Source organism: Rhineura floridana, chromosome 14 (genome assembly GCF_030035675.1).
Source record: "Rhineura floridana isolate rRhiFlo1 chromosome 14, rRhiFlo1.hap2, whole genome shotgun sequence".
NCBI lineage: Eukaryota > Metazoa > Chordata > Lepidosauria > Squamata > Rhineuridae > Rhineura > Rhineura floridana.
The window spans coordinates 21,329,961-21,343,116 of record NC_084493.1 but is presented as its reverse complement, the minus strand read 5'-3'; the positions used below and the strand labels follow the sequence as shown (position 1 = coordinate 21,343,116).

General features: G+C 47.1%; 1 protein-coding gene across 4 annotated transcripts in view; it reads right to left on the bottom strand.

Annotated features, from left to right (window-relative positions):
- PARP6 (poly(ADP-ribose) polymerase family member 6) overlaps positions 1-13,156 on the bottom strand; it is a 64,572-nt gene that overhangs the window by 26,124 nt on the left and 25,292 nt on the right. For all 4 annotated transcript variants that reach the window (XM_061594907.1, XM_061594904.1, XM_061594905.1 and 1 more), the window contains exons 7-10: positions 8,246-8,312; positions 6,614-6,763; positions 5,518-5,695; positions 3,096-3,149 (exon numbers count right to left, since the gene is read on the bottom strand). In XM_061594907.1, coding sequence (XP_061450891.1) covers positions 3,096-3,149; positions 5,518-5,695; positions 6,614-6,763; positions 8,246-8,312 — 449 coding nt within the window. The remainder of the gene's footprint in view (positions 1-3,095; positions 3,150-5,517; positions 5,696-6,613; positions 6,764-8,245; positions 8,313-13,156) is intronic.

The following is a 13,156-nucleotide window of genomic DNA, read 5'->3' as shown; positions in this document are numbered from 1 at the left end:
TTTCACGTATAGAGCAACTCCGCCACCAATACGTCCTTCCCTGTCCTTCCGATATAGTTTATATCCAGGGATAACCGTATCCCACTGGTTTTCTCCATTCCACCAGGTCTCGGTTATGCTCACTATATCAATGCTCTTCTCTAAGACCAAGCACTCCAGTTCTCCCATCTTGGTTCGGAGGCTCCTAGCATTAGCGTACAGGCACTTGTAAGCAGTGTCTCTCTTCAAGTCTTTGGCACTTGTGGTTAGGCCTGTGGTAATTTTGCTCTTCTGAATTTATATCCTGTGACCCTGGTCTCACAATGCCTACTTCTAGGCCTACCCCTTTTAAAATTTCATCATCTCTTTGGTTTTTATCCCAGGGGGGAGGTTTATTCCGAACCGGACCTTTCTCAGCTCCTGTCGGGTTTCCCCCCTCAGTCAGTTTAAAAGCTGCTCTGCTACCTTTTTAATTTTAAGTGCCAGCAGGTGCTAAACGCTTGATGGCCATCTTCAGGGACCCTGTTCCTCCTTCTTTGGGTTCTTTCCCTTTAAGCAGGACTTGTACCAGTCAGCCCTTCAAACAGAGGACAACTTCAAGTACAGGGCTGTCTTCTGATAGCACTTCAATGAGAGGGTTGTCCTCTGTAAAATAGGACACATGGCCATTCTTCTATGGTCAGAAGAGCTTCTTCCTCTGCAGAAAGGGGGACCATCTCAGTAGCAGTAGTACATGTGTTTTGCCCAAGCTTGTCCCAAGAGGTTCAGTCTTCCTTATCTCCCATGAAAGGATCTCAGATCCCAGACCTGTTGCCCAAGGGCCACCACCCATCAGATTAAACAATACCAAGCTAGATGGACCAATGACATGGACCAACACCACATAAGGCAAAGGTGGGGAACCTCAGACCCTGGAGAGAAAGGTAACCCTCCAGATCTTCCTGCCTGGCCCTTGGAACACTCTCCAGCCACACCCCTCCCTGGCCCAGCTTCATCCCCCTGAACTGTTTTCCCTTTGCTGGAATGTGTCCTTGACCTCTGTTCATGCCTCTTACTTGTCTGGATGGAGGGCAGAGAGGGGTGTGCGAGTGGTTGTAGAAACTATCCTGCAGTGCGGAAGTAAACATTTACATGCATTGCTCCACCCACTTTTGTCTCTGGCCCCAGCCATCACTGGCATGTGGCCCCTGGATGGTTACCCAGAAGGGAATGTGGCCCTCGGGCTGAAAAAGGTTCCCCAACCCTGGCATAAGGCTATCTATTGGTTCACAGGGCAGGTATCTCTCTACACAGCCTCCTCTCTCCCAGACAGCCTTCTATAAGAGCTTGCCAATTGCCCCAGGGCGGGTAGCCCTAAACCAGAAGTGCGTTTGGAGGGCAGGGTAAGTAGGTTAACATCTTGAAGCATATGACTCCAGAGCAGCTATGTGGTATTGTGCCACGCACCAGTCTTATTCTTCTCCAAGGCAATTTAAATCTGTGATCTTATTTATTTATTAATTATTTGATTTATATCCCGCCCTTCCTCCCAGCAGGAGCCCTGGGTGGCAAACAGAAGCACTAAAAACACATCAAAACATCATAAAAACAGACCTAAAAACAGACCTTAAAACAACCAAAACAAAACAACTTTAAAAAATTGTTGTATTTGCAGATCTTAAAATCTGATTCCCCCATACGCTGATTGTATATTTCGTTATCCTGTGAAACTGGTTTTAGGGCTCTCTCTCTCTCTCTCTCTCTCTCTCTCTCTCTCCTACCTCCCCCCTGCTGGACATGTTTCTGCTGCAGTGGTTTTGAATGATCTTTTAAATATTGCATTGTATCTTTGTGAGCTGTCCAGAGAAAGATGCCATTGGGTGGCTAATATAAATAGTGTAAGTAAAAGACCCCAGCTCGCACAGCTCTCACTAGTGGGTGCTGATCCTGCTCATCCTTGGCCTGCTATTTGTTTAGCTCAGGGGTGGGGAAGCAGTTTTCTCCAACTCCCCTCAGCCCCAGCCAGCATGGCCAATGGTCAGGGATGATGGGATTGTAGCCCCAAAACTGCTGGAAGGCCTCAGACTTCCCTTCCCTGCTTTAGCAGAACAACCATGGACTGTAGCTGCTATAACACATATCAAACAAATGGGTTTTTCCCCCCTTCTGAACAATCATCTTCCCTGATATGTGTTCAGGGAGTAAAGCACCAACACATGTTACAAATGACATGAACCAGTGGGGGGTGATAGACAGAAAGACAATCTGTTCTTTTCTCGGCTGATTCTTTGTCTAAAGGGTTTGTTGCTTTTACAGGCTTTGCTCCTCTCCTTTCTCCCTGTCTTTGCTCTCAGTTAGTAATGGCTCCCTGAGTGGAAGCCGCATGGCTGCTTCAGCATGTGTGAGTTCACCTTATTTTTTTTTATTCACTCAACTACCAGTCTTAACAGATCAGTTATTTCTGCACTTTGCTGCAAAATACATCTATGAAAACTCTTAACAATATGCAAATTGAAAACTCATATAATCAATTGACTAAGAGTTAACAGCCTTATATAATACAGGCCTACTTTACAGGTATGTTGTTTTAAGGATTACAACAAAATGTACGCAATGTGCTTTGATGAACTATGCTACATTATTTGTTTCATTTTTCAGTCACTTGATAGAATAAAAAAAGTCTCAAAGCACCTTGACAAAATGAAGAAATACAAAATATCATTATTCAGCACCAAGCACCCTTGGCTAGTTCATCACAGCAACAATGTAAAAACTTGCACACACATTAACACCCAGAAACACTTTGGCTGCATACACATCATACATTTAAAGCACATTATTTCCCTCAAAGAATCCTGGGAACTGTCATTTGTTAAGGGTTCTAGGAATTGTAGCTCTGGGAGGTAAACTATAGTTCCCAGGATTCTTTGGGGGAAATGATGTACTTTAAATGTATGGTATGTCCACAGCTTTTATCTCAAATAACCAGTCTCAGAATCCTGCCCCAAAGGAAAGATTTCACACTGTGTGTCTGTGTTTCATCCCCTCCTCCAGACCTTCAGTGTGACAGAAGCCACTGCAGATGTGTCAAACTACTTCAGCTGAATGAAGCCCAACATAGAACAACGGTTACTTACCTGCACAAGGAACCCATACTCCAAGGTAGGAATGTTTTTGCAGTGGCCACCAACCTGCAGAGTGAGCAGACACAGAAAAGCCCTTCCATATTACACTGCACCTGTTCATTCATCACCTGTAGGACACATTTTTTCCTTGCATGCACCTATGGTTGGTCGGAAGACTCTGCTGTACACCAGAACGGCTCCCAATACATGCAAATATATTCTAGGCGGACCTCTCTAAGCAAGATCCTCTGAAATTCCTATTCCTGTTGAGATCCTAGCACACAAGAAGAGGTTGCCTCATCTCTAAGCCAGGGACAGGGGACCTGTGGTTCTCCAAATGTTGTTAGACTACAGCTTCCATTATCCCTGGCCATTGGCCATTCCGGCTAGGAATGATGGGAGTTGGAGCCAACCAACTTCTGGAGGGCCACAGGCTTCCCTTCCCTACTCTGTGGCAATGGAAACTTGCTGACTCTCTCCATAGGATGATGAGGAAAGGAGCTTCTTGGTGCAAGAAAACTGGGACTGAGGAACCTTGCAAAGCAACAACAAGGCTAAAGAACCAACTCTCAAAGCCAACCTTAAACTTGCCCAAATGGGCTCTGAAACATGATGAACTCCAGAGATGCCGACAGAGCTCTGCTGCTGATGCAACCTATGGACTAAACCCCTAAGAGGTATGGCTATAACCTTGCCAGTAAAAACAGGCCTGTAGGACTCCAAATGTTGTTGGACTCCAACTCCCATCAGTCCCCAGCTGGCACGGCCAATGACCAGAAGTGATAGGAGTTGTGGTCCAGCAACATCTGGAGGGCCACAAGTTCCCAGTCCTAAAATGACCTAAGTGCACCATCGTCCAGAAACAGAATTCCCAATTTATTTATTTATTACATTTATACCCCGACGTTCTTTTCATGATAGAAACCCAAGGCAGCTTACATATGGTTCCCAAGCAGTCTCTCATCCAGGCACTGACCAGGTCTGACCTTGCTTAGCTTCAGCAGGGTGTTGGCCTCATCTGCCTTCAGACCAGAGCCTGGGACTTCAGGTGGTGTATGATTCCCTTCCTCCAATTTAGGATTCTGCTATTTTATGGCTAAATCTGGTATTTTTTCAAGTCACACAGAGTATTTTCTATTTGAACTTTTCCACCAGCCTCTAGTAAAGCTGCCCAATTTGGCTTGTATTGGCTTTTTTGTTAGCTAGTACAACACCTAACATCAGTCTCCTCATCTCTTTATGTAAAGCCTTTGTTCCTGTTCCCCATAACAACTTCCACATTTCACCTAATTATGGATGCAGAACTGGACAACAATTGGAAAGGCTGTGGCTCAGGAGCAGAGCATCTGCTTTTCATGCAGAAAGCTCCAGGTTCAATCCCCGGCATCTCCCAGGTAGGGCTGAGTATGTCCCCTCACTGAATGCCAGTCAGTGTAGACAGTACTGAGCTGAATGGGCCAATGGTCTGACTCAGTATAAAGCAGTTTCCTATGTTGCTATGGTTGTTGTATTTGCAGAGATTGGGGCTCAGCCATTATGTGTTGCTTCTCCACAGGAGGCTGTGGTGCAACATGAAACCCGCAAGCGCCTGAAAGCACCTCACTGGAATGTCTGCTAGCTCCTTCCACAACCCATCCTAAAATATATCAGATGCAGGCACGGCTGGCTTGACTAACACCAACAGCCTTTCCACACACACATACAAATATCCAACACCCCCTGGCTTTTTGAATAGCTAGTCTGATGAAGCATTCTGTGGAAAACAAAAGCTTGCACACAATTTTTTGACATTTTGGCTGGCAACTGCTGTTCCAATTACATTTGCTGTAGCTTTTCCTGCATATTTGTGATTTCAAGATGGGGGGGGAAGAGGCACTGCCCACTTGTTTTGGCAGAATAAAGAGCTAGGTGGCTATTTTTGGCCCATGCTCTAGAACAAAGGGCATTCATTCCTCGGCGGCGCTCAGTTGCTAACAGAGGCCAAACGTCTCCAGTGAGCAGTAAATGAAGAACAATCCAAAGAGATCTTTGCAACTTATAGACAAGCTGTACATTCAGCAGCATCATGTGCAGCAACAATTAACAGATAGTCCCCTTTCAGACTGCAGGTGACAGATCACAAAAACAAAACGCCACCCTCTCTGTACAAAGAAAGCCAGGAAATCAGGGAGAAAAGTTCACTCCCAACATTCTCCTTGAGATGCTCGTTTTCTACTTGTAGGGAGTATTGTGGTTTGGGTATATATTAATGTGGAGGTGAGCCCAAACATGCGATTCTTCCACCTGCAGCCCAAAGTGGTGCGACTGAGCAAGAGCATCATCTATGTCACGGCTCCAACTGCTAACCTGAGTAGGGGGAAAAACCATGATGAACTGTCCCCCAAGAGAAAACCCACAGCCAGCCCCAAGGGACAAGGCCAGGGAGGAAACCCACCAGGATGTTGAATGGGGCGACACCTGCCTGGGTGCTCGGAGGGTAGCCAAACACTTCCACCTTGGGGTTCTTCATGGTGCAGGAGATGGAGCGGCTCATGAGGCGGTTGACACGCAGCTCCGGGACACCAAGTTTGCCCTTCAGCATGGATTCCTGGATGACAGGGAAGCTGGGAGACCTGTAGACACAGACAGATCAGCCCTCAGAATGGGGAAAGGAGCAGGGGCAGCTGACGCCCACTGGGACGGATAGGGCAGAAGACAGGGAGCCCAACAGGAGGTGGAGCCAGAGCCAATTAGCCAACTAATTCTACTTTTCTCCCATCCTCCTCCCTGCTGAAACAAAGGAGGAAGAAGCTGGCAGAGAGTGCCATCCCCTGAGCTGGTTGTAAGTAAGAAGGCAAGCAGGTGGAGACTGGCTGGAGGCAGACTCTGGTTGGTGGGGCAGAGCCCCATTTGCCCTTATGGGCCAGCCTCCACTGGCAAGGAGGGGTGTTTCATCTGGACCTGGGAAAGGAGGGTCATGCAACGTTAGAGAACCCTCCCTGGGTTAAGGTTTGGGCAGACCTGGGCTTTCAACACAGGGATAGCCCAAACTGGAAAACTTGCTTGCTTGCTTCATCATGCACAGACAATTGCAAAGTGAAGGAATCATGAGTAAGGCAGAACATCTGCTCCATCAGGCTACTCCCTTAACTGTCATCTGCAGCAGCCATTCCATCAGGCTGTGGGACAGGAACAAAAATGGAGCTGCAGGGCCGCTTTACTAGCACTGCTGAAAGAGCCAGCAATGTTTGGCTCATCTCCAAGTTTTTTTCTCTGTCTCTGATGCTCACTACAAGATCTCAGTCTCTAAGAATTAGTTCCTGAGCTTCTCTTTTCCCCCTCCCCCTTCCCAGCTCCTTTTCCTTTTGTGTCATGTCTCTTTACATTTGCAAGCCTGCAGCAAGGGACTGTCTTCTCACTGATATTTGCAAGCCACTTCAGGACTCATTTGTTTGGCTGAAGAGTGAGAGAAAAATGCCTAATGAGAATAATGAATAAATAAAGCCCCAAAATCACTTTTAGGAGGAGGTAGCAGAAGAGTGTAACCATACTTGGGGATTGGTGAGAAGATACTGAGACCAGCACGGAATTTCTTGATGGTGCCACTGGCCTTGAACCAGCTGTGCCGCTTTTCTTGCTGGGTCTTGAGGAAGTCATTGCTGAGGTGTTTCCATTGCTGAGATGTGAACATTCCCAGGATCCTATTGGAAAGAGAAACTGCTATTGATAGAATCAGGATCATGAACCTGAAGACCAGCAGCAAACCACCACACCAAGTCAGAGACTACAGTATCGCCAGCTGAGGAACTAGACCAGGTTCCTAATTTTGAGCCTGAAGCTGGTGACCAGAGGTGAACTAGAGGTGAGCAGGCAGGAGCCTGACAAACTGGATCATGCACTGTGAGGACCTCGCACTACCTCGCCAGTCCAATGGTGCAGAGAGCACACCAGGAGAGGTGTCTATCTTCAGGCTAGAGTGTTGGCACTTTTAGAGCATCAGGTTCTCCAACAGGCAGTGAAACCTATCAGAGGTGGGCTGGAGGTGGAGGTTTAAAAGGCCTCAGTTCACCTCCAGCCATCATTGGAATAAGTTGCTCACTGAGAGCTCTCCTTGGTGCTGTAGCAACTGACCTGCTCACTAGGAGCTCTCCTTGGTGCTGCAGCAACTGATCTTTTCCCCCCATCATGCCCTGTGGGCAGCTGCTCAGGACCAGAACAGGCCAGTCAGATGGCAGGGAAGACTGTGTGATGGGGTTTTTGCTCATTCGTGGTTTCCCTTCAATGGGAAAAGTGGAAGAGACCTGAGCAAAGATCTTGAAGTGTTATATCCCTGTCACTGAATCCCAAAACACACAAAAGGGCAGCAGAGATGTGCATTTGAACTCATAATTTGGTCCCCACTGATCCCTGAAATGGATTTGTCACTTTCTTTTTTAAAAAAAAAACAAAAACGTTTAGGTGATACGCAATGTCATTTCAATTCATATTATTTATTTATTTATTTATTTATTTATATACCTCCCCATAGCCGAAGCTCTCTGATACATTTAAAAGAATGAAAGTGGCCACTGTTTTTCCCCTAGGAAAACAATTACAGATCTGCCTTGCAATGACCACTTCCTATAGAGCAAGGATGGGGAACCTGTGGCCCCTAAAGATGTAGCTGGACTCTAACTCCCATCAGTCCCAGCCAGCACAGCCAGCACTTAGGAGTGATGGGAGTTGTAGTCCATCATCATCCAGAGAGCCCTAGGTTCCCCATCCCTGCCACAGAGCAAGGGTAGGGAAGGTGTGGCCCTCCAGACCTCTATCTCGCCCTCAGGACTCTTTGCCTCCCCAGATGACACCTCTCACCAGCCCTGCTCTGCGCTCTTCTTGAGTGCTTCTGCCTGGCTGGAATGTGCCCTTGCACTGTGATAATGCCTCTTGCTTGCCTGGATGGAAGATGCAGAGAGGTGTGTTTGTGTATAGGACCTTCTGACTTTTGTGTGGGTGAAATATAACCTGCTGTCGAAAGCTAAGAATCATGTCCATTGCTCTGACCACTTTTCCTTCTAGCTTTGCCTACAACTGGAATGCGGCCCCTGGATAGAGAGCAGCCCTTGGGCTGAAAAAGGTTCCCAACCCCTGCTGTAGGACAAGTCCTTGCCCTCTATGACTCAGCATAAAAAGGCTTCACTCACTTCTTCAGCTGTAGGCCCAGTCCAAACCCTTCCTTATTGGATGGCTGGAAAACCTCAATGGATGGTTCTGGAGAAGAAGAACACAATAATTCATTTTAGAAATGAATAAACCCTTCACAGACTGAGGCCATCCAACCAACATACAACAAGAGAAAAAATAAGATAAAATCCAAAAAAGTACCAATTTTAAAAACAATTAAAACCATTTCTACAGATGTACAAGTAATATTTCATAAATGACTGCATCATACTTCAGGAAAAGCCTTCCCAAACAAAAACATCTTCAGTAGACACCTAAAGACCATGATGCTGGGTCCCTGTCTAATTTCAACTGGTCTGTGGTACAGAAAACATCTTGCATCCATGATATGAACTTGGATGAATCTGCAGACCTGGCATGTATAACGGAGACCTGGTTGGACGAAGCCTCGGCACCTAATTTTAGAGGCAATGTGCCCGCCAGGTTTCCGTTATGCACAACAGCCGAGGGAAGGAAGGCGGGGAGGGGGAGTGGCTGTCATCTATCGGGAGTCCTTGGTTTTTGCCAGGTCTCCTCTCCTTGGGACCAAGTTTGTTGAATGCATGTATTGGAGGTTGGGCCCAAAGGGCAGTTTAGGGATCCTGCTTGTGTACCGCCCGCCTCGCTGCACGGCAGAATCCCTGGCCGAGGTGCTAGAGGTGGTCTCGGGTGTACGTATGATGTCCCCAGAATTGTTGGTGGTGGGTGACTTCAACGTGCATGCCAAGACCACTCTCAATGGGGCCCCTCGGGATTTCCTGGAAACCATGACTTCCTGGGAACTGCACCTTAGTAATGTTGAGCCCACCCATGTAGCCGGTCATGCTCTCGACCTTGTATTTGTCCTAGGGGAGGAGAAAAGTGCTCTGAAGTTAGGGACTATTACTTCTATCCCTGTGTCATGGTCAGACCACCATCTGGTAAATGTAGACTTCTCGATGCCGCACACCCTCTGCAAAGGCACAGGACCTATTAAAATGGTCCGCCCCAGGCGCCTGATGTAGCCAGAAGGATTCCTGAATGCGCTGGGGGTATTGGAACCTGCTGAAGGTCACTCGGCCGAAACCCTGGTGATGGAATGGAATACAAAGATCACCAGGACATTAGACCAAGTGGCTCCGAAACATCCTCTCTCCCTGGAAAGATCCCAGACGGCACCATGGTACACACCACGGTTGCGTGTTCTGAGGCAGGAGGTGAGACGACTAGAACGCCGGTGGCGTAAGTCCCGCTCCGAAGATGCCCGGACACAAGTTAGAGCAGCAGTAGCTGCCTATCATGTGGCAATAAAGGCAACAAAGAAAGATTACTTTGCTGCCTCTATTGCGTCAGCAGAGTGTTGTCCCAGAAGGTTATTCCAAGTGGTCCGAAGTCTGGTCGGTCCAGTTGCTCAGGAACCCTTGGAATTCTCAAAGGCCTCCTGTGACAGTTTAGCAAAGCACTTTGCTGATAAAATCGAGCATCTAAGAAGCTCGATTTCGCATACCGTGAATGCAGATAATGGACCAGAGTTGACCAGTCATAATGTGATCAAATGGGATCGGTTTCGGCCTCTTTCTTCTGATGATGTGGACAAGGTACTGTCAACTGTGAAACCTACCACCTGTCTCCTTGATCCTTGCCCGTCATGGCTCTTAATGAGCTGTAAAGAGAAATTGGGCGAGGGGATCAAGGCGGTGGTAAATGCATCCTTGAACGAGGGTGTATTGCCATTAGCCCTCAAGGAGGCAATTATAAAACCTATTTTGAAAAAGCCCTCCTTGGATCCCCAAGATCTAAACAACTTTCGCCCAATTTCAAATCTACCATTCCTGGGCAAGGTCATTGAACGAGTGGTGGCCAATCAGCTGTCAGCGCATTTGGATGAAATGGATTATTTAGATCCATACCAATCGGGTTTCAGGACTGGACACGGAACTGAAACAGCCTTGGTCGCTCTAGTGGATGATATGAGGAGGGCATTAGATAGGGGAGAATTCACCTTTCTTGTCCTCCTGGATCTCTCAGCGGCTTTTGATACCGTCGACCACGGTATCTTGCTGGACCGTCTGGAGGGATTAGGAATAGGAGGCACAGTATTAAACCGGTTCCGTTCCTTTCTCTCCGATAGACACCAACAGGTGGCATTGGGAGAGGTGGTTTCAGACCCTTGGCCTCTCAATTGTGGTGTGCCACAGGGCTCTATCCTCTCTCCCATGCTATTTAACATTTATGTAAAGCTGCTGGGAGCCATCATCAGGAGGTTTGGGCTGCAGTGCCACCAATATGCGGATGACACTCAGCTCTACCTCTCATTTAAGTCCTCACTAGAGTCGGCTGTGGAAACCATGTCCAAGTGCCTGGAATCCGTGAATGGATGGATGGGAAGAAACAGGCTAAAGCTGAATCCTGCTAAAACTGAAGTACTGCTCGTGGGAGACAAGGGAAGGTTGGGAAATATCGACCTGATACTTAATGGGGTAAGATTACCCCTGAAAGACCAGGTCCGCAGTCTTGGGGTGATCCTTGACTCCGGGCTGACTATGGAGGCCCAGATTTCATCGGTGTGCCGAGCAGCTTGGGGTCAATTGCGTCTCATACGAAGGCTGCAACCCTACCTTCCTGTACATCAGCTCCCACTCGTAGTACACGCTCTGGTCACCTCTCGTTTAGATTACTGCAATGCGCTCTACGTGGGGTTACCCTTGAAAACAGTCCGGAAATTACAGCTGGTACAAAATACGGCGGCTCGTTTACTTACGAATAGCCGCCGTTATGATCATATTACTCCAGTGCTCTATAATCTACACTGGCTTCCAGTTGCTTTCCGGGCTCAATTCAAGGTGTTGGTATTAACCTTTAAAGCCCTGTACGGTGTCAGCCCAGTATATCTGATGGAGCGCCTCCACCGTCACAAATTGAGCCGCCCTACCAGATCTGCCACGCAGGGCCTTCTCTCAGTCCCACCAACTAAAGTGGCTAGGTTGGTGAGGATTCGAGAGAGAGCTTTTTCTGTGGCGGCCCCCTCGATCTGGAACTCCCTCCCAATAGATCTTCGTCATGCCCCTTCCCTGGATATATTTCGCCGGGGCCTGAAGACTTGGCTTTTTAATCAGGCCTTCGCAACCTTTGAGACCTCTAAGGTGAATCAGCCTTGAACTAAAATGTTGATAAATCTATCATATTGTAAACTTTGTATTGTACTGTACTGACTATATTTATTATTGTATTCTATCGTGTTTTATTGTTCGCCGCCTAGAATGGCCATCGGCCAGATAGGCGGCTTATAAATTAAAGTTTATTATTTATTATTTTAACTGATTCCAGAGGGCTGGAGCTGCAACACTAAAATTTCTAATAGAAATGTCTCATACCTGGGATAGTCAGTGTGATGCCCTCCAGATGTTGCTGAACTACAATTCCCAACATCCCTGAACATGGCCATATTGGCTGGGGCTGATGGGAGTAGAAGTACAACAACATCTGGAGGACCCCAAGTTGGCTACTCCTGCCTTATGCCAAGGATAAAGAACCTTTCTTCTTCCCAGGGCCAATGACCCACAGAAAAAATAAATCAGAGGATTCACATGCAACTAATTAGTTAGATAACTGGATCACATTATATAATTATAAATACCATCAACAGATTTTTTTTAAATAATGCAATGGCTAGGAAGATAGCGTTGGGGGTTTGCTACCTCCTGAAGCTCTATCAGGCTGGGATCCAGGGACTGACAGGTACAATATTGTAACTATTCCTGGAGAGGGTGGAAGGTGAACACACACACCTGCTCCTTCTATCAGGAAATATCTTTACAGGAGTAGAGAAGATTAGCCAAGGAGGCTTTGATGAGGGTTGATAGGGCTACCGTACAGGCTTCTCTTCTTTTTATGGGGAAGGGACGAAGCTCAGTGGTAGAGCTTCTCCCTTGAATGCAGAAGGTCACAGGTTCAATCCCTGGCATCTCCAGGGAGGGCTGAGAGAGAAATTCCTGTCTGAAATCCTGAAGAGCTGCTACCAATCAGTGAATCCTGAGCAAGATGGACCAATGGTCTGACACGGTAGAAAGCAGCTTCCCATGTCCTTTTGCCAAGAGAAGGGCAGAATAAGAGCTCCCTGGAAATTCCCGGGTGCCATATGAAATTAAGTGAAGGGTCATATTGGCACTGAGGGCTGGAGGTTCCTCACCCCTAGCGATAGCTAGTGACCCCCTCCTCCATAATGAAAGGGTGCCGAACCTTCGGATTCACACTCTCCTTGGAAGGCAAGGCAAGAACCAAGAGAAGGAAACCTCCAGAAGGCCCCTATGTCTAGCCCGCAAGGGAGTCTTCTGAAGACTCAACCATCTTCAGTGCTAGGCACTGTAATCAGCTGTGTCAATAAATGACCTTCATTAGTCTAGCAGTCCAGACTGTATCCACAGCATGTGCTCACGGCTCCTCTTCAGCCTCCCCTTGAGAAGGAAGGACTTCTTCACACCATAATTACACTACGGAATTCACTTCTACAAGAGGCAATGATGGCCAGCAACTTGGAAGGCTTTAAAAGAGGATTAGACAAATTCATGGAGGAGAAGGTTGTCCTCGCCGGCTCTCACGACACACCGCTGGTGGGCATCGGGACTCAAGCTGCAGGAGCTGGCACCACCAAAAAGACCATGGAGCTGCCACCGCCCTCAGTTGGAACAGGCATCAAGGAATTGTGACATTGAGATGCAAAACATTGCAGGAAAAAGGATGGATGTCTTTTTAAGACAAGGTCTGAGTTTCTTTCTTGGACATTTTTTTTCTTAATAATGTTATTTGTTATTTAGTTTAATTTTTGTAAATTGTATTACTTTCATTGATGTATTTTCATACTACTACTACTACTACTAATAATAATAATCAATGGCAACTAGCCACAACAGCAA